The 25589-nt window shown below is 37.5% G+C and overlaps 2 protein-coding genes across 3 annotated transcripts; one reads left to right on the top strand and one right to left on the bottom strand.

The window, feature by feature from the left end:
* Nucleotides 1-270: 270 nt before the first annotated feature.
* On the top strand, nt 271-25457 carry LOC108138424 (relaxin receptor 2). Its single transcript, XM_017260619.2, has 18 exons — nt 271-487; nt 10786-11235; nt 11621-11732; nt 11913-11984; nt 16407-16484; nt 16652-16723; nt 18845-18916; nt 18992-19063; nt 19127-19270; nt 19349-19420; nt 20416-20559; nt 20649-20765; nt 23397-23632; nt 23704-23818; nt 24248-24392; nt 24450-24604; nt 24955-25028; nt 25168-25457. The coding sequence occupies exons 1-18, from the start codon at nt 469-471 to the stop codon at nt 25455-25457; spliced, it is 2439 nt and encodes an 812-aa protein (XP_017116108.1). The 5' UTR covers nt 271-468.
* On the bottom strand, nt 4639-5671 carry LOC108138426 (chaperone protein DnaJ-like). 2 transcript variants are annotated; one of them, XM_017260624.2, is made up of 2 exons: nt 5610-5671; nt 4639-5554 (listed from the first exon to the last, which is right to left on the bottom strand). In XM_017260624.2, the coding sequence occupies exon 2, from the start codon at nt 5531-5533 to the stop codon at nt 5141-5143; it is 393 nt and encodes a 130-aa protein (XP_017116113.1). In that variant the 5' UTR covers nt 5534-5554; nt 5610-5671; the 3' UTR covers nt 4639-5140. The 2 variants fall into 2 exon arrangements, with proteins under 2 accessions (XP_017116113.1, XP_017116114.1); XM_017260625.2 differs by having other exon boundaries at nt 4639-5551; nt 5610-5670.
* Nucleotides 25458-25589: the final 132 nt, after the last annotated feature.

Genomic DNA, 25589 nt, shown 5'->3' with positions numbered 1-25589 from the left:
CCATTCCTGAGCTTTTCCAGGCGCGCTTTCCCGCCGAGTGCTTTTCACCTTGAACTTGGGGGAGCTCATCTGAGCTTTTGTGCTTTTCATTCATAAATTGCCAGCCGGTATGTTGAATGAGTGCGGTGGTTGGAAAGGGGAAGGGGAAGGGGGAGTGGGTGGCAGGGAGACGGAGGCGCCAGTAGGCGGGGCACCTGGGAAAGCCGCATGCCACATGTTGCAGGCGCTCGGCTTTTTTCAGCTCAGTTGTTTGTTATCGTTGGCAGCGAACGCGCGGTGCTGCGGACCAAAAATCGTTTCGGTTCGGCCATGTCCAGTGGATCTATATAAATACATCTATATCTTCGGATCGGATCCCCGGAACGATCTCACATCGAAGTGCGGCGAAGTTCTATTTTTTTTCCTGTGCTATAATTAAATATTGTTTATTGCCCGATTAAAACGGTGGCAGAGAGGAGAACTCCCTGGATGTCAATAGTGATCATGCGTACGTCCCGGAAAAATAAACAATTTCCTTTTGTTTTCTCTGCCCCTCCGTATATTTATCGATGCAGTTACAAATGCCAGATATCCAATGAGTATATGTTTTTATCTACTTTATCCGCAATGTTTGTGTGGCAGTTTAACGCGAATCGAAATAACAAACCCGGCCAAGATATTGGCCATCTGTAGAAATGCGAGTGTCGGGGATTTTTAGATCATGCGGTGGGATAAATAGGGAATTCCAAGAGCAAAATTAAGATTTGTTAATAAAATGTGTGATTCAAGAAATTTATACTAGATAACGATTTTATATATATTTATGGGAATTTGTCCTTTACCAATATGTTTGAATAACAAAGGCAAAACGGAATTTCTTAGAATTAAAATACTTCAACAAACAAACAGATAATACTTTGCAAACAAGTTATATGAAGTATTGATGCAAAATAAATAAATACCTGATAAAAACTGTAATTGGATTTTGATTATAAATAATTTATACATATATTCTAATATTAAATTCAGAGATTAGTGAGCCTATATTAGAAAACTTTATGGTTAAAAAATACATATGGAAATGTATGATTTTTGATACAAAATTTGGTTTACCCAAAAAGTTTATAACGTTAGAAAACAAAAGTCGAAATAAGATAAATTAGCAACGTTGATATATAACAAACAAAATTTTGATACAAGCAAAAAGTTAAATTTAAAAATCATTTTAGAAAATTTTTTTTTTTTAATAAATAGTGTTAGACCAAATTTCATTGCATAAAATATTTTTGTAGAAAAATATTAAAATGTAAAGACTGTTCAACCTAACACAAATATTGAGCCATATTAAGGGTTCCATTATATATTCTAAATAAGCCAAGAATTTGGTTTATGCCAAAAAAATTACGGAATCCAATCAAAATTTCAATGATTGACATGGATACGGTTTGGCAGTTCGAAAATGTACCAAAATGTATTTTTACCAAACCCATTTTCAATTAAAATTCTGTTCCAATTTGCATATTAATTTATGTTATTAAAATGGAGCCGGCGCCCCAATGACTGAATTTTCGCTCCAGCTCCCCAGCACCGTCGGCAATATCTATTTCTATCTGTGTCGATGGGTCCGTGTTAAATTTTTGTAATAAAATGTCATTAAGTGTAAGTGCGTGGTGCCGTTTAGATTTATGGGCCCGAATGAATTACCAATGGCTGGGCCAAGAGTGAGTTCCGGTGAGGTGGGTGCTGATAGTGCCGGCTCTGGGTGGTTTAGCATGGTTTAGGATGGTTCAGGATGGTTTAGGGTGGTCTAGGGTGGTGCAGAATCCTTGTGGTTCCTGCGGCCAGAAAAATGGGTGCTGACCCGACAACGTTTGATGCCCAAAAGTTCTGTTATTAGTTGTAACTGCTTTGGCAGCTTAGACAAATCCGACAAGCTAGACTATATAGCATATAGCACCATGGCAACGGGAATACCCCCACTCCCAAACCGCACCTTTTAATACCGCAGGAAAAACAAGTGGAATGTGTCAATTATGTGGCGCAGATTGTCTCCTTTTTTTCCCCCTGGAATTGAATATTAAATCCTTGTGCAAAAACTATTCGCATAAGCTGCTTTGGGTAATTATTAGGTATTTGGTATTTATATCCAGCTTAGTAGCGAGATTACTCAGTCAGGGTATTTAGTAAGGTTTTTGCTGTTTTAATGTTGGAAATATTTATCAGCATAATACTCCATTATAAGGATACTTAAATTTATAGCTGAATGTTTAGGATAACTTTTTCTAAAAGGTTTTAGTATTATTGGGTACATTTTTAATTGATTGGTTTTGCCATAAAAAATAATTTACTAGGTTTTAAAGAAACGACAAAAATTATTTCGCCATGCCTTTTGCCATTATTGTTTGAGTACCTATTTATATACGAAAGTTAAACATTTCTTTTGCGTCAAAGGAATCATGATTTAAATGGAAAGAAAAAATTGCTAAATTCCAGTTAACAAACGGCCCAATCTTAATTATAAATATTACACGAAAACGCTGTATACCTTTCGTAAAACTTAATCCTAGTAACTGAGCTTAAGCTGGCGAAAAAACCTGACAATTGCCGGAGAAGCGGAAAAAACAAATTGTAACTCAAGCACCCAAAAAATAGAAAAAAGAGCAGAATGTGCGATGCTGCCGCCCACTAACTCCATTTTTCCGCCCCCATTTTCTCCGATTTTCCATGACCCCAAGGTGCACAAAAACAAAAACACTACGGGAATATGTGAAAGTGGAAACCGGTCCAGCGATTTTCCACTTAAGAACATGTCGCCGGCGGCCAAGTTCAACCCGAAAATATGGCAATATCTGCTCGGAGCTGGAGGCTGAAGTATACCCCCACCATTTCACCATTCACACCCAACTCCGATATTCCGCTTTTAGGTAATTTGAATACGGCCAGCAATCGTTATTTATGGGCAGGGGTTCTACAATTTCAGCCGGTCCGCGAGTGGGTGCTCTTCAGCAGATCCATTAACATCTAGCCCCACACTCAAACAAATTTTTGAAAGCCCATTTCAAGCAGGCTTTAAGTATTTATTACATTTAAAAAAAAACATTCTTCTAACTAATAAATTGAAGCAGTTTAAAAAATGCAGACAAATTTTTGAATTTAAATCAAAAGATTAAAAGAATTTATAAAATATTTAATTAGTATTTCAACTATGAGGTTGTTAAAAAACATTTTTTGCGGATTGTCAAGTTTAATAGCTTGTTAATGTTCCATCTTCAAGACAAAGCGATACAATAATTTCGGTATTTTGGCTTGTATTTTTTAAGGTGAAATTACAACTCAACAACAGCAACAGATCTAAAATTTTCCTATCTTTTTAAAACTTTGCGAGCTCTATCATTTATAAATATGTAAATATGTATAGCCAAATTAAAGAATGCTAAATCTCTAGTAAAAAAGGTACATTTAATGAGAGGGATTCCAACAGCACCGAAAAACTATGCTTTCGTCTTTGGAGAACATTAAAGATTTTAATTTGAAAACCAGACTAATGAAATGAATATAGCGTTGTGATTTAATGAAGCAAATTTTAGTATTTAAGTTGTAGGTTATTTGTTTTTTCGAGTGCCCGAATATTTGCCATCATCTGTGTGGGCATCCCCATTCTCATTTTCGTAACCCCGTCCGTATCCGTATCCGTATCCATTCCATATCCATACCATTATCCGGCGGACGCTAATCGATGCCAGAGGGCCAATGAATTGAAGGCCCGCTATTGGTATCGGGTTTCGGAGCATGGGTCTAGATCCAGATCCAGCGGAGCTTTTAAGTTGATCAAGTAATCCATATAATTTTGTGGTGTTATTTTCGTCGGAGGCGTCGCAAAATTGAATTGTCCCTGGCAGGGGCCATGATGACAGTGCCCGCCATAAAGGTTATGCCTCATTAGGGTTTGACCCGGAACTGGGAAGTTGAGTGTTCAGCCGTTATGGCGATAATAGGAGCATCTCGTCCCGCATCCAAATCGGACATGTGAAACGGTCTGAGTGATTGCCAAAAACAAAAAAAAACAAAGGAGGGCGGGGTATCCCCGAAAGTAAAGTGATTGCCCGTGGGAGGGGCTTTCGTATGATTGAAGTGTGAAGGATGCGAATCCCTACTCTTATGGGTGGCAAAATGTAATTCCCAGGGATCAGAGGTCCTGCCAAAATACGCAGCTTGCTAATGAAGTGAGAACACATTTAAGCTTCAAAGAAAATGGAATGGCCTTCGATAAGAGTTGGGTTCTGTTTTATTGGATTTATTTGGATTTAATCGAGAGAAATTACTCAAATGCCCAATTATCCATTAGTTTGAGTATTTCATCAAGCCAGTTCTAGACTAGATAACTACTATAGTTTGATTAACATATTTCTCTAGCTAGCTTTTCTTTCGAATATAACTTGGCAAATAAATTAATTTCCTAAATAAACCAAGTTTCAATGAACCATCGAAGAGAATTAAGTTAAGTCGCCATTCAAAAAGTTTTCCCTGCCATTCGAAAACTTTTCGCACAAAATAACTTTTAAAACTTGTTTGCCAACTTGAATCATATATTCGGAGCTTGTCCGCTCAACAGTTGTTTTATCTGAGGTTTAGCATAATGTAGTCCTTACTCGATGAATCCAGGGAATGTTTAATTTATTTAAAAACAATATTTGACAACAAGCTACAATAAAATAAAGAGAATCTTTTAAATTGGTATATGGATATAGTTTAAAACAATATAAGACTGTTGACTATTGAAATGATTTATATTTCATAATAGCCTTAATAATTTAATACAAATAAAGTATATATATTTTAAAGAAATACATTGATAAGGTTAATTTGAATGTGCGCTAGTTAATATTCATTTTTGTTTCACAAATTGAAATTCCGTTCTAAAAATAATATACATTGTTTTGAGTAACACCTTTAAGTAACCTTTAGTTTTAAAAATAATATACAATTTTTTGAATAAATTTGAAATTAATTTAGCTATTTTCATATTAACAAACCATTGTAAAATGGTATTATTTAAATTCGAATTATTTGTAGTTAATTAAGATATGTACATCAAAATACTTATTAAATATATACATAAATGTCTATGCCAATGGTTTCAGTGTTTGGATGTGTGTTGCACCTATTTGTTCCCAGAATTCGATCCGTTGAATGCCCTGACGGCACCATATCCCATAAAGAGTCCCACCAAAACTCCGCCCACCGCACATAGTGTGGGAAATAAATCGGGGGATCCCACCTGATCGGTTTGTTGACGTGGATGGGTTCCGGCAGGCCTTCTATCACTACTCCCAAGCGTCGACGTGCTTCTCAAACTTCGATCATATTGCGCCCTACTCTCCGAATCTGACAGAACGTCGAACGCGGCTCTGATCTTCTTGAAATACTCCTCCGTCCGGGGATGGCTGTTCTTATCCGGATGATAGATGAGGGCCATCCGCTTGTAGGCCTTTGCGATCTCCTCCGCGGTGGCGCTTTGGCTCAATCCCAGAATCATATAATGGTCCTCTTCCATTCTCGCGGAATTTGGTATCTGCTGAAGTGGTCTATATGTGAAGATTTTATTTTTGGGGTTAAAACTATAAATTTACGTCTTTTGTTTTCCCACAAGTGTTGTTTGGATCTGTTGTGAAATAGAAGCAAGAGACTTTAGTTGCAGATACATCGATACGTGATCGTGAGCGAAATATCGTTTGGGTACATCAAGGGTATTCCCTAATTATTTATCAAACAGCAAAATGTATAGTTAACATTTTTGAAATTTTTATATATTAGCCTTTTAATTTTAATTTTTTTAATAAATTTTAAAACAAATTCATTCTAATATTCTTAAGACTACAACACAACTAAAGCTAAATCAAAAAGAAAGTTCACTAGGGAATACATTTAGTGAAAAAAGGGACATCTAATTAATATTATGCGTAGCTTTTTTACTCTCTTTTTTCTAGGTCAAAAAAGGGACAGAAATCAGACAGGGTTTTTTCTTTGGTAAAACAAATAGGAACACGAGATAAAACAACGGTATTTACATATGTGTTGACGTGTGTGTGAGTGTGAGTGATGTGACCTCTGACCCTGCCAAGTGGAAAAATGAAAAATGGCTAGCGTAATTCCCTGATTGAAGCCTAACTGAGAAGGACAGATAAAAAAAAGGAAGGGCAAATCGGAGAAGTGGTCTTCAGAGAAAAAATACACGTAATAAAATTGTAAAACGCCAAAAATCTCTTAACGATTAGCCATTACTTGAGCGTTAAATACATTTTTATAAAACATTTTGAACTCCATATTTTGAAGCTCAAAAATTTATTTAGCATTTAAGTAGATAACAAATAAAATCATAAATTCCTAATACAATACAATTTTCTCTCAGTGCACCACAAGGCAGCCCAGAAACCGCTTAATTTCGCCAGGACTTTCCCTGTCTGTGTGTCTGTGTGTCACATGACCTCTAACCCATAAGAAGCTAACGCATGAACATTAACCATTTCGCAACGCATTTATTTCCATTTGTATTTGGGCCTCTTGCGGCTTCTGTCAGCGGCAGTTCAAACAGCCGAACTTCGCTATTGACAAATACAAATACCACCCACCATTCCTAATCATTAGATCTTTTGAGCGGGGGAAAAAGCTATGTATACATATATCTGAAAAAGCGATGAAATGATTAATTTCCATCGAGTAATTAAGTGTGGCTCGCCCAAATGAATCCCTTGAATGAGATGGTTTAACAATTACCCAAGTGCCTTTGTTTGGCCTCTTCCGCCGATTCTTTAAAAATAAAACTCCGTCAGATATTTGCACGATTTAGTCGGTGTTTATATATAGATATATAGTTTAACCCATTGCAAATGGGCACTTGAACAGCCTTTTCTGTTTATCATTGGCTTCTGTTTTTATAAGACTTTTATACTTTTTTTTCGTTCCTCTTGTTTTTTGGGGCCCGCCCAGTCGGATTCTTGTTTACAACTTTGTTGTTAGCCGAAAAACTTTCTCGGTTTGCTCTGTTTATGTTTTCCAATTTGGTGAGTATAAAAATTCCATCCCAATACCGAAAATCGAACTCGGAATTCATCCATTTCAATCTAAACAGTCGAATGGCCAGGAGTGAATAAAACTTTTGGAATTTCTCAGCTGTTTTTAGTACATGTCGTAATGGCCTGAGATCCCCTTGTTCCTATTCCGAATCCATTTAATATGCTGACCCAGCACAGTTTGTTTGCAGATAAATCATTAAACAAATCATTTACCTGTACCTATTTTTATATGTTGTGTACTCATTTTTTAGTTTTACATTTTTAACGCCAATTAATAATATAAAAAATATGTTGCCTTGAGCTAAGTATTTTTTTGCATTATCTTTAATTTGGTAGTATAGTGTTTTACTTGTGTTTTTCTCTTGATCTTAAGCATTTTTTGTAAAACCATTTAATATTTTATATTTTTTTTAAATGTATACATACTATAAATATGTGTTAAGTCAAGTTTATATAGGAAACACAAAATTATTTAAAAAAATCATAATGTTTAGTACGATTAAAATATTTTGTAATATCTTTTGGTTTTTCAAATATCTTAATACTATTATTAGGTATTAGGTATTAAGAACTCTGATTATCAGATGACCTAATAGTTATTGATCGGCGGACATTAAAAACGGACAACGAGAATCTCGAATAACGGACAGCGGACATCGAACTGCAGACAATTTGTTTACTTACCCGTTGAGCACAATTGACTTCTATTTTCGTGAGTTCCTATTAGGCTTTCGATTGTCTTAATTGCTGCCCCAACCCAAATGTCTTGGAACTTTTACCACTAGAGGCTACTTTCGGCCAATACTAGGCCAATACAGGTGAGAAAAGGTGTGTGGGGGGGGGTCAAGGGTCAGACTGGGTAAACAAATCCGAGTCAATTTTGAGGGTGGTCGGATAAAGTGTTTGGGTGTGCTTGTACAGTCAGAAGGAACCCAGTTTTATTATAACATTTCTTTAAAGTTTTTGTTATAAGTTTATTATTAATTTACTACCCAGTTTTCTGGGTTAGTTTTTAGACTCGACACTAACGAAATGAAAGAAATTTATGGGATGTGTGAGTACCTAATACCTAATGGATACATATATCAACGATTGCCTTTTATCTTTCACTGTATAGCTTGTGTACAAGGTTTTCATATTGAGGAATGTTTGATTTTCAGAAATTAAAGCTTAAACCCTCATTAATTTGTTTTAAGTTGCAGAGGAATTATGAGGAATATTCCATGCTATGCTTTTTGGATCAGTTTAAATTCCTGGATCGATGGGTGTGCACCCTATTTGATTGGCTCAATGAGAATTTATGAGCTACAGAGTTGTAAAAGTATCTTTTCTGATGGGAACCGTAGGTGCCGCAGCTGCCCCTGGATGCATTCTAGATGTTGGGAAAAAGGGGGACAAGGGGATGCCCCATGCTGGGGATCTGGATCTGGCTCATCAATCATGGCAGTAGCCAGACGAGTCCAAGCCGCACACATCAAACATTTCAATTTGCCGCAAATGTGTTGACAAAACGTTGATACGCCATCGGCATTCGTCGGGTTTTGTGGGGGAAGTGGGATTGGATTGCATGGGAGGCTGATGTCTCTAGCTATCCTATTCCAATTCCCAGCCCCATCACCATGCACATTAGCAACACGTGTCAAATGCGCAATGTCCTTGTCCTTGTCCTTGCTTTTGGATCCCCGCCTCGGCTGCCGCGCTTAATTACAATTTTATGGAGTCGCAGCCCCTTCTCATCATTTCCATTTCCATTTCCATTGCATGGCAGTGGTCCTTCTCCTGGCTTTCCTTGTGCTCCTGGTTCTACGTCTCCATCCGTAATTGCAATCCGTTGTCCTCTCCGCCGCCTGAGTTATGACCTGCAATGACATCGCCCATCGGCATCCTTGTTTATCCGGGAATCCAGGGGGACAGGCCATATGTTTCGACTGCCAGGAACTTTCCATTTGTTGATCTACAAATATGTTTTTTAAGCAAATTAAGAAAAGCCATTTAATGCCCCTCGAAGAGCAAGTCAACCCCAACGCTGAGTTCATTTTTTATTGCGTTGTACACATGAACGTGTCTAACTTTATTTTTCTAGATATTAAAAGATTTAAAACTTTAAATCAATTACCCTTTTTAAGTCTTTCTTATTTCTATTAGTTTTTAAAAATGGCTATGTGCTATATTTATTTTTTATTTTATATCACATTATAAAATAATAAAAAAGCACTGTATCTACTTCGATTTTTTAAATATGCCACAAATCTTTTGCAATGTCAATAATAATAAAAATATATCAAAAATCATTTTGGTTTTTAAACAATTTCGTTATTACTTACGTGAACCTTACATACTTATATTTAAATATAAATATTTAATAGTCCCAGAAATTGTAATAAAAAGATTGGTCTTTTTGATACATCAAAGTAAATAATAATTTTAAAAAGTATTTAAAAAAAATATTTTCTCCAAAGCATGCATGTACATTTTAATAGGAATATTTTCATTTGTTTGTTGGTCATTTTTTTCATTTACCATGGAGTACACAAAGTTCGTCAGTTCTTTTCCTCTTTTGAGCACGCTATATTCACGGTTCGATTTAATTTGATCTGCATTTGTTTGCCTTTTCCGTTTTCGCATTATAATTATACTTTTTGTGCAAGTAGTTTTTTCCTCTTTCGTTGGTGTCCATCAGAAAGTCAGCGAGTCATGCTGATGATGTGGATGATGCCTTATCGAAAGCCCAACAAATACGCCAGTATTCCCTGGATATGGATTATATTAAAAGAGGCTTGTGCGCAAAAAAACAAAGTGTCCTGCCAGTCGACGAAGGGGGAATTCACGGACCATTTCATCGCCATTGGGCCACAAATGTACTGTGCGTAATTTTTATTACAAACAATTTTATTACACATTTTACATATTTGCAATCTACAGTTTACAATCTACAATTTCCAACTTCAGATATCGAATATTCTGCGCATCCACATATGTACTTAGTATATCACAATCGATTGCGATTCCATGTGGGCGCTGGAAATTGCGTCGCATTAAGTGCAATCGTTAAAAATGATAAATGCACTGACAACAGCCTCAAGGGAAGATGAGTTGGGTTTAGGGGGTGGTCCACCACATATACTTATGGTATATACGCCATAGATATATATCTCATACATTCATTAGCGTGTTGAGTTTATCAAGCAAGGCATCAATGAGCAGGCCAAAACGTGCTCGTCTCATCTCGCTATTCTGCTAATCGGATGCTAATTAACCCATTTAATTGGTTAAACAAATATTTCGGCCCCATTTGCTAAAGAAATTTATGGTGCCATATAGGCCAAGAGCAAGAACATCTGTTTGTTCTGACGCGTTGGAATTCTCTTACGTTTGTGGATTCCCTTTGGCCATAAGTTTAACGAAATATGTTCTGGGATCTCTACATTGTTATTTTGTATGTTTAAATTCCAATTACTTCCTGAATGCTATTTTTATCATTATATTTTTAAGTTAGTTCGGGTGGGACCAAAAATAAATAAGCCAAAAGAAATACATTCAAATTTCATTAATAGATTGCTTTAATTTTTGATAATTTCTTTTTAGTGGTACTGGCTATACTTATAACGTTAGTATAGAAATTTCAATGGGAATTAAAATACACATTTACATATATATATGATTCATTAATTACAAACTACTGTACGCAGTTCGATAACAACCAGTCATCGATATCTTTATTGATCTTTTCCAGATCGCCTGTCCATCACTATGGCTTTGTCCATCCTGCTCGCACTCGCTTTAACGGTGGCTGAAGGAGCCGAGGGAGTGGAAGGGATGGCAACAGAAACAACGCGAACTGGAATCGGAACAAAACCGGAAGCGGAAGTGGAAATGGATGTGGTGGCCGCCCAAGAGTCGGAAGCGGCTGTTCGCGGGGTTATTTCGCTGCTGGGCGTGGGCGATGCCATCGAATCCGTAATCTTGGCCCCCGATTCCGGCGACAAGTGTCCTGGGGGCTACTTCCACTGCAACACCACGGCACAGTGTGTGCCCCAGCGGGCCAATTGCGACGGCAGCGTCGACTGTGACGACGGCTCGGACGAGATGAACTGCGTGAACGAGGTGGACGCCAAGTACTGGGACCACCTGTACAGGAAACAGCCCTTCGGCAGACACGACAACCTCCGGATTGGCGAGTGCTGTAAGAACTAAGTGCTATACACCTTTGTACGATACATACATTGGAAAACGAGCAAATTATCAAATTATGATCAATAATAATAATTTAGTTCAGTTTACAAAAAAAAGGTTAAGGTTAAAGACTTACACTTGCAAAAAAAAACAAAACATTACATATTTCATACTCATACATATGTATAAACATTATTTATTAAAATAACCCCAAAATTGGAATCGAATATATATAATTCGTCATTAAATCGATATATTTATATATTTAATGAAACAATACATATTAAAAAGCACGAAGGGTAGACGACAAAATGATTGTGAAAAACAGTTAACAGTTAAAATGGAAATGATGCATAAATAAAAGCGAACCACTTTAAACTATGCATTTCTTTCAGTGTGGCCCAACGAGAATTTCAGCTGTCCTTGTCGAGGTGATGAAATTCTTTGCCGATTTCAACAACTGACCATTATACCAGGACGACTACCACAGACCGATTTGGCAACGCTGTATGTACTGTATTACGTATACTTAATATTTAATATTATTACCTTTAACCATTTGCCAACATACAAAATTACTTTTAGCTAATTTATAATAATTTTTAGTTGTGGAAACTGCAATTTCAAAAAACTTTAAAAATTGTATAAATATTTAAGTTTATTTCTTACATGTAATTTGATTTACAGCGATCTAACGGGCAACAATTTTGAGACCATTCATGAGGCCTTCTTTAGTGAACTTCCAAACGTGGAGAGCTTGTAAGTAGATATTCTACACCGAAAAAAAAGTCTTAGAAATGAAACAATTCTCACATAAATTGTAACTGTTGAGTATGAATGATTTATTAAAGACAAATAATTCAAATAATATAAAATTAAAAAATTTAATTTATGTATAGTTTGCCAACAGATTGTTAAAACAAATCTCTATCAGGCTAAATTACATCTCTTTCTTCTAATCAAATTAACCTACAAGTATTAGCTTAATATTTTTCAGTATTAAATAAATAGTTATATCTTGAGTGTGTTTCTAGGGTGTTTGATGAAGTTACCCCTTTCTCTTACACCAAAATAAACGGGGGAATATTCATTGTCCTTCGTGTTCTTAATTAAAACGGAAATGCAAGCAGCTGACTTTGACTGCAGCGGTTGCATGTGATGGAGGATGTTCAAATTTTAAGGACAAAAGCCAGAACATAACATAACATTACAGACCACACCAGACCAGTCCGGTCCGGTCCTTTCCTGTCCAGACCAAACCGCATTGAATATTAGCGACATGCTGTGTCCTTAATGGTGCCTTTAAGTAGTCGTCGTCGTGGTGTCACTATCATCACACGCTGGCGTACATACAAATTACACACAAACTAGACAGCCGGAAGGATAAGCCAGGATGCCTCTCGGTCTCTCGATGTTTATGTGTCACTGGGCCAAAGGACATTCCATTGGCCCGGCTTAAATCAGATAGAGACAGTCGTGCTCTTGCTGCATGTCGCATCCCCAGTCGCCTGTAGCCAGTCGCCTGGAGATGGACATTCACGGTCCTCGAAGAGATCCCTTGTGTTCCGTAAGCACACGTACGATCTGGCTATAAATTTAAGCAACGAGAGGGAGTTCTTGGTACATTAAGAGAAATTTAAGTCGAAAAAGTCCTTACCACAATTTATTAAAACATTTTATTCAAAACTCGGTTGTCCCAACAATATTTCTTTAACTTTTATTTTGTTGCATTAAATACAAATGTTTGAATTCGATTGTGGATGGGTAAAATAGGTCGCCAGCTGTTCAAAACAGTCACTTCTATGGCTATACCTTTAATTTAGGCCAAGTTACAACAAAGGGACGATTTAGGAATTTTTTTTTTACAAATCTCTAAAAACCCAAAAAAGCACCTAAAAATCGGGTTTTGGATCAAAACCCTGGAAAATGATGGTCAAAATGTGGAATGTTATACATCGTTAAATTCGTAATAAAATTTCCAATCGAATGGCATTCACAGTTAAAATTTTTTCAGATTTTCAAATTACTGCAAAAAATGATGATGTACCCCCTTACAAAAAAGTCAGAAATTTGGACAAAAATAAATTTGTCAAAAAACGTTTTTCAGAATTCGGTTTTTGCGTCAAGACAAAATAAATTGTTTTCAATCGATCAGGGATGGATGGTATGGGTTGCCAGCTGTTCAAAATAGCAACTCTTTTGACTTTGGGTCTTCTTTTGGCAAAGTTACAACAAAAAGTCTCTTCAGAAATAATTTTGTTAGAAAAATCGCCAAAAATCCCAAAAAACACATTAAAAACTTGGTTTTTGTGTCAAAACCCTGGAAAATAATGGTCAAAATGTGGAATGTCATACACCGTTGAATTCGCAATAAAATTACCAATCGAATGACATTCACAGTTAAAATTTTTTCAGATTTTCAAATTTCTGCAAAAAATGATGATGTACCCCCTTACAAAAAAGTCAGAAATTTGGACAAAAATAAATTTGTCAAAAAACTTTTTCAGAATTCGGTTTTTGCGTCAAAACAAAATAAATTGTTTTCAATCGATCAGGGATGGATGGTATGGGTTGCCAGCTGTTCAAAATAGCAACTCTTTTGACTTTGGGTCTTATTTTGGCAAAGTTACAACAAAAAGTCTGTTCAGAAATAATTTTGTTTGAAAAATTGACAAAAATCCCAAAAAACACATTAAAAACTTGGTTTTTGTGTCAAAACCCTGGGAAATAATGGTCAAAATGTGGAATGTCATACACCGTTGAATTCGTTATAAAATTTCCAATCGAATGGCATTCACAGTTAAAATTTTTTCAGATTTTGAAATTTCTGCAAAAAATGATGATGTACCCCCTTACAAAAAAGTCAGAAATTTGGACAAAAATAAATTTGTCAAAAAACTTTTTCAGAATTCGGTTTTTGCGTCAAAACAAAATAAATTGTTTTCAATCGATCAGGGATGGATGGTATGGGTTGCCAGCTGTTCAAAATAGCAACTCTTTTGACTTTGGGTCTTATTTTGGCAAAGTTACAACAAAAAGTCTGTTCAGAAATAATTTTGTTTGAAAAATTGACAAAAATCCCAAAAAACACATTAAAAACTTGGTTTTTGTGTCAAAACCCTGGGAAATAATGGTCAAAATGTGGAATGTCATACACCGTTGAATTCGTTATACAATTTCCAATCGAATGGCATTCACAGTTAAAATAATGGTCAAATTGTGGAATGTCATACACCGTTGAATTCGTAATAAAATTTCCAATCGAATGGCATTCACAGTTTTTCAGATTTTCAAGTTTCTGCAAATAATGATGAAATTTATAAAAACCAATTTAATTGTTCTAATTCGATTGTGGATGGGTAGAATAGGTCGCCAGCTGTTCAAAACAGTCTTTCTAATTTTGACCAAGTTACAAGAGACGCTTAAGAAATTTTTTTATTTGACAAATCTCCAAAAACCCGAAAAAAAAACTCGGCTTTTGTATCAAAACGATGGGAAATAATGGTTAAAAGATGGAATGTCATATATGATATGATAATGTATACAATGGTGAATCCGTCATTAAATTGTCAACCGCATGGTTTATACTTATTATTTGTAAATGCAAATTGGTTATCAAAAAAATTGTTCATTGCTTATAAAAACTTGGTATTTGTATCAAAACAATATTAAAATTTACTACTTTTGTACATATTGATATAAAAATAGTCTAATAGTTATAACATAAAAGTAGTTGCAAATATACGGAGTTATTTAAGTTCAATGGGCTCAGTTGAGTTTTAATGCTAAATTAATATGAGTTTTATACCGGAACGTTATTTCAGCTAGCTTTATTAGGGTTAACTCTTTTCTGCCTGTGTACAAATGGTTTCACAAGTTTCCTGCTTCTGTTAAAGTTTTAAACAATCTCAGCTCGAATTTAAATCCGAAAGTTTTCCAAGAGCGGAGTTTAGTTGCTTGCGATTTCTCGAGTTTCCAATATGCAAAATCCTTTGGGACGAGAAGCGAACCAGGCAAAAGACAAAGGACCCTCGCTGCAACATGGATATAGTTAAACTGCCTTCCCTTCCATTACGCGTATATCCCAGGGATATTTTCAGCAAGTCATTCAATTGCATACATTTATCTTTCCACGATTTCGTGGCCAGATTTCATGACAATAAATTTTTAACGACGAAAACAATGTTTGTTTCAGCCCAGAGGCATGAACTTTTTTCACATTCTCGACTTCCTTTTTGAAGTGTGGGCGAGTCTTGGTTCTTATTGCTCCTCTAGCCAATTCCAAGAAAAGAATGGAGGCGACAAATATTTCTTTAAATAGGCTGACATTTCTGTCTACAGGTTTATCCCGCATTGAGCCATAAAAACTTGATGGCCAACAAAAACAAAGGAAAAATACAAATTTATTGATCCATTATTCCTGCCAAACGGAAACAAAATTCCAGTTCAAGTACATTAATGGTGTTATTACTTAAATTTGGAAAGACACAACTACTATTTAAATAATAACCTTTTGAAGAGTTTTTTTATTTAAAAAAAAAATTTCTTGTAGAAATTTTAGAATTGTCATGATTTTTTTGGTGAAAATCTGCTTAGCGTTTACTTACAACTTATTTTTTGGAAATTTATATTTATTTATTGGAATTCAACGATGGGTGACACTCCAACTTTTGACCATTACTTTGTTTTCATATCTTTTGATATAAGACCAAAAATTGTTATTTTGTTTTTACGTTATGTTTTTCTATTTGTTTATTTAAAATAAAGATCGAAAAAAAAACTTTGGAAACTTTACAAATTTAAATATAAAATTTAATTTTGAAATAAATTGTAAACTAAGTCATCGTATAAAGTATGAGTCCACTGGCTCCTAATCAAGACGAAATGCAAAGGCAGCAAGTCTGACTTGTTGGCCCCGTATTTGCTTTTACAAATGAGGCCCGAAGTTTTGGGACGAAAACAATGGTATGAGAAAAACAAAGCGCATTATTATCCATATCTTAGCCTTGGGTATGTTGGATGGGGGCGTGGCCGGGTGTGAAAAGTTATGGCAGCTATATAGCTATGAGAACTTTTTAGCCGACCCCATTGTGCAAAGTTTACAATTGAATCTCATATTTATTGCGTTTTATTCACTCGAGTCGCCTGTTTTTGTTTTTGGTTTTTTGTTTTCCGCCGCAGAGTGCTGAAGTTCTGCTCGATTCGCGAGATAGCCTCGCATGCATTCGATCGCCTGGCGGACAATCCACTGAGGACCCTGTGAGTATCCGTATCCCATCCAACCCACTCCCGACAATAACTCATAATTAAGTCTCATTATTTATGTGCACTTAACAGTTTTTCCATTTTTATTTTGTTGCTCCACCTCATTTTGTGTTCTTTAATACTTTCCCCCCCGCCAACTTATGCTCGCGTTGTCCTTTCAGCTATATGGACGATAATAAACTACCGCATCTGCCGGAACACTTCTTCCCCGAGGGCAATCAATTGAGGATTCTGTGAGTATTGGCCATCGGTTCAGTCGATTTTCATTAACGCCAGTTATGCGTTATTCCCGCCCTATTTATCCTATTTATCCTATTTACGATCGATTTCCGGGTGGCTCATGAATATTAGCTAATTTTATAGCTGTATTAATTAAATTTAAATATATGTTTTATACATATAAGCAAGTTAAATGTATTTTTTTCTCTGCTTCAACATATAACATCGATTGTAGTTCATATTTTACACCTGCATTAGTGCCTTTTATATTTATTTAATCCATTGGCATTACCGGCCATTCGTGTTATTAAAAATAATGTAATAAAAAGTACATACAATTGCAAAGGATTGTCTATGGATGCTAATAAAACATAAATCAAATTTGAAAGAAAAAAATAGCATACAACTTGGCTTAAATTTTCGCAATTTAGCAGTGCACAACTTTGCCCACACAACACAAATGCATTTCATGAATTCCAAAGGGCGAAAAGAGATATGCAGCGATAAAAAGCCATTATTTTTGGCCAGCCCGAGGTGCTAAATGACAAAAATCCAGTAATTGCCAATAACCGTAGAGGGTCGATTATATCGTGGGTCTCATATGAGATTTGGCCCACAAACACACACATATATTTTTGTTACACACAGTAGCCGATGCTAATCACAATCATTGCTGTCAGCCTTTGTTGGCCCATAAAGTGGGCCCATTGTTGCCGGTTTAAAGGCAACGCCAACACCTCTGGCGTCCCAATTGACAGACAATGTCGCACCGCATTCTTGCCTTATTGTTGTGCCGCTTTTCCCATTTCCCCTTTCCCATTTCTCCTTTCTCTTTTCCCATTGTCCACACTTTCCTTGATATTCCTCACTATTCGCCTCGCGGCCTCGAAGCATAAAAATATTAGCACAGGCGGTAAAAAGTTTTCGGCTTGTTTTGTGCATTGACTCGAAGAGAAGCTCAACGCCCACGCCCACTTTTCCCACCTACCACCTCCCATTCCACAGTCCCAAAAATACAATAACAACGAAAGCTGGCAAAAGGGCAAGCTGTAGAGGCCGAATCAGGGTCAACTTACCGGCTATGATACGCTCTTGATTTGGTATTAAGAAAACTGATAATTAATTTGTACCTAAAAAAAGGTTTAAGTCTTGAAATAATAAGTGCAAGTTGTAGTTATTAACTATATAGCACCCGCCATTACATGTATATTCAATTGCTTGATGTTAATAGTTTAAAAGCCAGATCTTAATTTTAAAGATAAGTTAGTAGTGAGTTTTAGTAGAAAAATATTTGGTATATTAAAATCTTATAAGATATGATAAATATCAAGATGATATTAGCAAAAAAAGCGATCTGATACTTTTTTAGAATATCAATTTATACATTTTTAATACCAAAATAACATTTTAAGACTAATATAATATTTTGTATAATAAAATTATACAATTTTTGTTTTAAAAATGAAATGATAGAAGATCAAGGCGATTTTATTTATGCTCAAAACGAAAGAATTGAAAAATTGTAACTCTTGAAAAATCAAAATCGACGTAATATGTTCACCTACTGAATTAGCTTTTAAAGCTTGGTGTTAGACTTTTTAATAAATTGGGAATCAGTGTGAGATTTCTTCTGCATTGTAAGCCCCCTTAATCTCCGACCTGATAAATATTATCAAAGCTTAATTGCCAATCCTTTTGCCATTCATCATATCCATCGGATATGCCCCGCTAAATAGACAAACACTGCTGGCGCACACAGAAGCACATAAACAACTCAGTTACACTTTTGCGGCGGATGGTGGATTGCAGGGGATTGCAGGGGATTGTAAAGGAGTTCCGTACTCCGTGTCCGGCGCCACTGAATCCGGAGGACCAGCTGCACTTGGCATTGCCCTGAAACTTTGCTCCGTCCGGTTGACAGTGGAATTTGGCCAGGGAATTGTATTTCTGGGGCACTATTGTGGGTGCTGTTTGTTACTTGCGCTTAATGGCTAATTAAAATCGAGATATATGTGCCGACTTTTCAGTGGTTGGTGGATGCAATTGCAGCGGCTTTTGTTGCCAACTCTTCAGCATTAAAATGAGATTTTTTATCTTTTTCTTTTACATACATTTTCGATGGGATGGGGAATCAGAATTTTGGCACGCAACCACCTGCACAGCCTGAAACGGAGTAATTTTCGGAATCTACAGCATCTGCAGGAGCTGTGAGTGTCTGTGAAAATATCTGGAAATGAGTAGCACACCTTAATGAGATATATGTATATATATATTTGTTTAAGGGACCTGCGCGGTAATCGCATTGGGACCTTTGAAGCTGAGGTGTTTGCCAATCTACCGAACTTGGAAGTGCTGTAAGTACCGCTTTTAAACAAGTCCTCATTTAGAATACATACTAGTGTAGTTTTAATTTGCAGCTATCTCAATGAGAATCACTTAAAGCAACTGGATGCGGAAAGGTTTCCTAGAACCCTGCTTAACCTGCACACTTTGTCCCTGGCTCACAACCAGATCGAGGACATTGCCGCCAACACTTTTCCCTTTCCACGCCTTCGATACTTGTGAGTTGATAGTCGTTGATAGCAAGTGGAAAAAATACGGGTACTTCTATAAATATATCAATCCATTGTCGATTGCAGATTTCTGGCTGGCAATCGATTATCCCACATACGTGATGAAACCTTCTGCAATCTCAGCAATCTACAAGGACTGTAAGTTGTATAGAGTTTTAAGATAAACTTAGAAACACCGTCTTAAAGCTATAGACTTTTCTTTGTGAAAACTATCAAATCAGCTGTGCTTAAAAAAGAACATAGAACTATAAAGAACTATAAATATTTTGGCGTATTCTTATGCTATAAGACAAATGAATCTTAACTCGAGGGTGATCTGTAGCAAATCTAATAATTTATCAATCTCGGTTAAAATTGTTATATTCAAACAATAATCAACTAATCACTGCTGCACCCAAATTCGAATGTACCCACAGGCGAGTCATAATTACAGGTCATCGAACAAACAAGTGTCACTCCTTTGACCTCTGATGGATTTTTCCTTCTGCTCGGCTTCTAGCTTCCAGCTTCCATAAAACCCGTGGCCAGAGGACTTCGGGACCTCTGATTCCTGATTTCTCTGATCCAGAGCGAAAGTGGAGAGAAAGTGTCAAAGGGGGGGTGGACTATGGCAGAAAGTGTCATTTGGATTTATTGCCGTTTAAGTTTCGCTCTGGCCGAGGAATTTAATTTATCAATAATGCTATGTGGGCTGGGGCCATGTCGGCTCAAGGCCGAGGAATGCCAAGCCAGAAAAGCTGACAGTTTTTCATTATACTCAAAACTTACCACTAGTTTTGGACCGAGCCACCCCACATTCCAGCATTGGCCATCATGCAATGCATATTGAGGAGGTCGTTGGAATGATTTGCATGCAGGGCAAAAATCAAAGAGATATTCAAGAAAAACATCAGAGAAACGGATGGATACGTGCCACGGCATCGGCATCGGCATCGGTGTCCCAACTTTAATGATGAAACTTTGAGCCCGAACGATGCCTGAACCTAAGCTTCCTTGGCTTCCTCGACCAATCTTGAATGCAAATAAGCAAATAATAAAATAGAACCAATGGTTGGCTTTTATGCGCTGTCGCTGTTGTGTGTTAAAACCATCTCAAGCTCACCATTTTCACCGATTTCCCCCTTTTTTTGTAGGCACTTGAACGAGAACCGCATCGAGGGATTCGACCTGGACGCCTTCGCCTGCTTGGAGAATTTGAGCTCCCTGCTGCTAACGGGCAATCGCTTCCAGACCCTCGATCCGCGGGTGCTAAAGAACCTGAGCAGCCTGGATTATATGTGAGTACAACAAGCAGCAGCGCCCCGAAAAAATCCACGAAAATTGTAATGGTTATGACCCACCACCCATCTTGCTCTGTCGCCGGCAGTTACTTCTCGTGGTTCCATTTGTGTAGCGCCGCCATGAATGTGCGCGTATGTGATCCCCATGGCGATGGCATCAGCAGCAAGCTGCATCTCCTGGACAATCAGATACTACGAGGCAGGTGAGTGCTAAGCCCCGTACATAAAATGAGTTCGATTTAATCAAGCTAAGTGCCTTTGCAAGGAGCTCCTCAGTAAAGTCGAGAACTTTTGGGTAGCAACAGTCGCTGTGTGCAAATTTCATTCATTAGACTGCAATTAAATCATTGTCATTATGGCCCTCCAAGTCTGCCGAGATTGCCGCAATCGAAACGTTGCAACTGCATTGCCTTGCCTACAAGTCAAATTATAGAGTGCAGGAGCGCGTTTGAATTCTATGCACAAGTTAATGCTTATTCAGAACAGAGCATTAGGCAAATGCCAGTCAATACAGTCCTATTTATTTATCCCACATTAAATAATAGATAGAGTAAGGTATTTATTTTAAAATTCATCTTTGAGTGCACTGGGAAATAATTTAAAGTACATTTAATGATTGGCCCCTCGTTGGGCGCCAATTACCCGCTGTTCGAATTTCTTGGCCCAGTGACTCAACACCCCAAAATCGAGCCTTTAGATGTGGCTAGACCCGCTGCCTAAACATTGAATTGGCCTGCGTATTTGGTATTTTAGCCAAGTAGCTACTTGGCAAGACAAATATGTAGACACATCAACAACTGGGAACGGGGAACTGGTAAATGGTAGCTGGTAATTGCAAACAGAGAACTCGGAACTGAAAACTGGCAACTGGCAACCGGCAGTCACTTGTCATCAAGACTGCTGAGTGATTATCTGGCTGCCAGCCATCGCCTGTTCGTTGTCTAGGATGTGTTCCTGTGCCAAATGAAAATTACGTTCCTTCCTTGTCGGTTTGTTTGTTTGTTTGCCTTTTACACATTTTCCACACACTCTGCATGCCGCCGTCTTCATCTACATCCGCATTTCCATCTCCTGGTTTTCCCTGCCCTGCCTCCTAAAAGCAAACATACACAGACAAACAGAGAAGGATGCTGGGATCCAAGGATATAAGGCTAGAAGGATGCCGGTGCCAGCGAGAATTTACTTTTGTGCTTAGTACATTATTTCATTATTCTAAGTTGACGTTTTCATAAAAATTAAATACTTTAGGTTTTCAAGTCGTCGGCGGGGCTCCTGTTTTTCCGGCTGGCTCCTTTCCGCTGCTCTCAGGCTAGTCTCCGCATTTATTAGCCACCTGGAGTCCCAGCCTCCATTTACTGGTATACGGGTACTGGTGCACGGATGGAAGTAGGAGAAAGTGGCTGCCTTGCACCAGGGATATTTTCCTTAAATTTACAACGTTAATGCGTTGTTGCTGCTGGCGAAGGAAGCCAGATCCAGAAATAACCTTCGCTTCGTTTGATTGGGTGACCTCGATTTATTTTGAGAAAAGAAAAACAAAAATTTCGAGTTTCCTGAGTGTACTTAAAATTGTGTGCTTTATTATTGAGCTTCTGGTCAATATAACTTACAATTTTGTATATCTTTAAGCTTGGGTGACCCAGGCACTTTATTATTATGGTTTAAGATAAGATAATTCTTAACCTGCGTCACTCAGCGAAATTATCATCCGTTCGCCACCTTTTATAAATTTTTTACGGCCACAGAAAGCTTAAAATTAAGGTTTATTTCCCATGGCGTCAGACCTTTTTTCCCTTTATTTTTGTTTCTATTTTCTTCAACCTTATTATAGAGGATAACCTTTGGTGCCCAGAGAAGAAGCTGCATTTAATATGCATTTAGTGAAATTGGCAACTACCCAGGCCGAGTCTTGGGTCGGCATTAGGTCAAGCCCAGAGATGGTCAATCATCATCAAGCCCCGAGTGTTGGCAATGAATAGGAAGCGGAACACCACTTTGGCATTGGCATAAATTACAGGGCGCTCTACCTCCAAGCATAAGCATCATGGCAGTGTCTATAATTGTCATTGAATTAGAGTCAGCACTCGCTTCAGCTGCTCCTACTCCTGTGAATGCTGATGTTGCTGCCGTGCTTTGTGCTTCGTGCTTTGTGCTTTGCGTTTTCTGCTTTGTGCCCAAGTCTTGTCGCTCCACTCAAGCATCCATGGCCACACCTCCCCGGTCAGCAGAATTGCAATAATGAGACACCCTGGCAATTGGCAATTGGCAATTGTGCGAACCACAAACACAAAGGTCAAACACAAGAACAGGGCGTGCTAAAGTGTTGCCCCGCAGGGAAGACTTAAATTTTCTTTAATTGCCCGAATTTATGGTTAGCGGCATAACGACAATTGTCCAAGTCAAGGTTAAATGTGATTTCCCCTATTTTTTCACACACACAAAAGAAAACAGTAAGTAAATATCTAAAAGAATTAGGGATACAATTTTTAAAATATATTATAATATAAAATATTTAAAAAAAATGTATTTTAAGATTTGCAAGACTTTTTAATTAAAATTTTTTTTTCTGCTACCAAAAGCGCGAGTTCAAACCCCGATGCTGGCCAATTTTTTTAATATTTATAAATCGTGAGGACCTTTTTTATATACAAAGGGAAAATTAGGCCCACGGTCAATAAAAAAAATCATGAAATAAATTAGAATAATTCATATACATTTTTTTTTTATAAATATTAAATTTAAATCATGATTTAAACGGATTTTTAGTCATTAAAATATTATTGATTTTCTAATGGGATAAATATTTTTCTGTGCACATTTCTCTACTCGGCCAGTGTTTGGGTGATGGCCTCAATTGCCGTGGTGGGCAACCTATTGGTCCTGCTCGGGCGCTACTTCTACAAGTCGCGGAGCAATGTGGAGCACTCGCTGTACCTGCGCCATTTGGCCGCCAGTGACTTCCTCATGGGCATTTACCTAACGTTGATTGCCTGTGCGGACATTAGCTTCCGCGGCGAGTACATTAAATACGAGGAGGCCTGGCGCCACAGCGGAGTCTGTGCCTTCGCAGGTGCGTAGCTGTCCCCCATTCACCCTTTTCCACAAAGGGATGCTAATGTGAATTATGTATCCGGCGTGTAGGCTTCCTCAGCACCTTCAGCTGCCAGTCGTCGACGCTGCTACTTACACTGGTCACTTGGGATCGTCTGATGTCTGTGACAAGGCCGCTCAAGCCCCGGGATACGGAAAAAGTTCGGTAAGTTAATTGCCATAGACCTAAAGGAAAAACTTATATTATAGCACAAAGAAATTACTAACTAATAAAGACTTAATAACATTTTAGTACATATTAATGTCAGTTGTAAAGAAATAAACAAATTTTTAATTATTATCAAAACCTTTTATTGTTTAAAGTATTCGTGGTTTGATTTAATTAAAAAGTTTTCTAAACTATCAAAAACTACTCTGTCATTAATTATACATAAATTTTCATTTCTTTGCTCTATTATTATTCAAATGTCTTGATTTTTAAATTATATTAATATCTTTTCTTATAAATCATAAGAGCCGAAGACTGATGTTGTTGATTTGTCAAAGCACACAATTGTATTTATCTAACAAATATTTTTGTACCAAACAAAAACTACATCTCGTAAAAAGGTTTGACTATGGTTATTTATTATAGAATTGTCCTGCGCCTGTTACTCTTGTGGGGCATTAGTTTCGGATTGGCTGCTGCTCCACTTCTGCCCAATCCTTACTTTGGGAACCACTTTTACGGCAACAATGGTGTCTGCTTATCGCTGCATATCCACGATCCCTATGCGAAGGTGACTATCCCTGGAGACCATGGCGATTAATTACTAGATTAAAAATTATATTCACAGGGCTGGGAGTATTCGGCGCTACTGTTCATATTCGTCAATACATTGTCATTGGTTTTTATTCTGTTTTCCTACATAAGGATGTTGCAGGCGATACGGGATTCAGGTGGCGGAATGAGGAGCACTCACAGCGGTCGAGAGAACGTGGTAGCCACTCGGTAAGTTTGGAAAATTTCTAAAATTTCTTTCTGTAACAGATTCAAAACTGGAACTCAATTTAAAAAAAAAATTAAATATGATTTTTTTTAAAGACTAGAGCCGCGAAAGTAGAGTCCGATTCCAAACTTTATACATAAATAGGAACATACATATTTTTTGAAATTATAGTCGTGTCCTATAATTTCACGAATACGAGAACGAACCTTCAAGTGTTCCCACTGCTCAAAGACTTTTAAATACCCTATTTAGCAGTGGGAACACAGTAATGAGCGGTTTGAGTCCATTCCTTCTTATTTGTGAAATATAAATATAAATTTGAAAATTATTATTATTTTATATTATATTTTAGCTTTGCTATCATTGTGACCACCGATTGCGCCTGCTGGCTGCCCATAATTGTGGTTAAAGTGGCTGCCCTCTCAGGTAAGGAAACAGATAAGCCCCTTTCTCTGCAAAAAAAATTGTTTTTCTTACCGAAAAATTTTTAATTTTTGAGGCAAGAGAGCGGGATTACGCCTTGATTTATATATTTTGCTATACTAATATGGTCATATTTTCTTAGGATGTGAGATCTCACCCGATCTGTATGCCTGGCTGGCGGTACTTGTGCTGCCCGTGAACTCGGCCCTCAATCCGGTGCTCTACACGTTGACCACGGCGGCCTTCAAGCAGCAGCTGCGCCGGTACTGCCACTCACTGCCGAGCTGCTCGATGGTGAACAACGAGACCCGATCCCAGACCCAGACCGCCTACGAATCCGGTCTAAGTGTCAGCCTGGCCCACGTGGGCGGCGCTTTGGGCGGCGGATCAGGGCGAAAGCGGCCGTCCCATCGGCAGATGAGCTATCTGTAAGGGCTTTGACCGGCCAAAGCCGCAGCACGAGATCAACAGACTTACATAAAAACCGGACAAGAGGGTGGGTTGCTTTACCATTGGACACTTCCAAGTAATGGGGGCCTTAAATTATTGGTTTTACATTATTCG

Source organism: Drosophila elegans, unplaced genomic scaffold, assembly GCF_018152505.1.
Source record: "Drosophila elegans isolate 14027-0461.03 unplaced genomic scaffold, ASM1815250v1 contig_149, whole genome shotgun sequence".
Taxonomy (NCBI): Eukaryota; Metazoa; Arthropoda; class Insecta; order Diptera; family Drosophilidae; genus Drosophila; species Drosophila elegans.
The sequence above is the reverse complement of the archived record's forward strand: the minus strand, read 5'-3'. Positions and strand labels throughout refer to the sequence as shown.

What these genes read in the sequence shown, in the direction of transcription:
- LOC108138424 (XM_017260619.2), top strand. An exon ending in CTACAGCATCTGCAGGAGCT is followed by an intron (nt 18,917 to 18,991) that starts GTGAGTGTCTGT and finishes TATTTGTTTAAG; the next exon opens with GGACCTGCGCGGTAATCGCA. An exon ending in CTCAGCAATCTACAAGGACT is followed by an intron (nt 19,421 to 20,415) that starts GTAAGTTGTATA and finishes CTTTTTTTGTAG; the next exon opens with GCACTTGAACGAGAACCGCA.
- LOC108138426 (XM_017260624.2), bottom strand. Translation starts at nt 5,533, where the DNA reads ATGGAAGAGGACCATTATATGATTCTGGGATTGAGCCAAAGCGCCACC.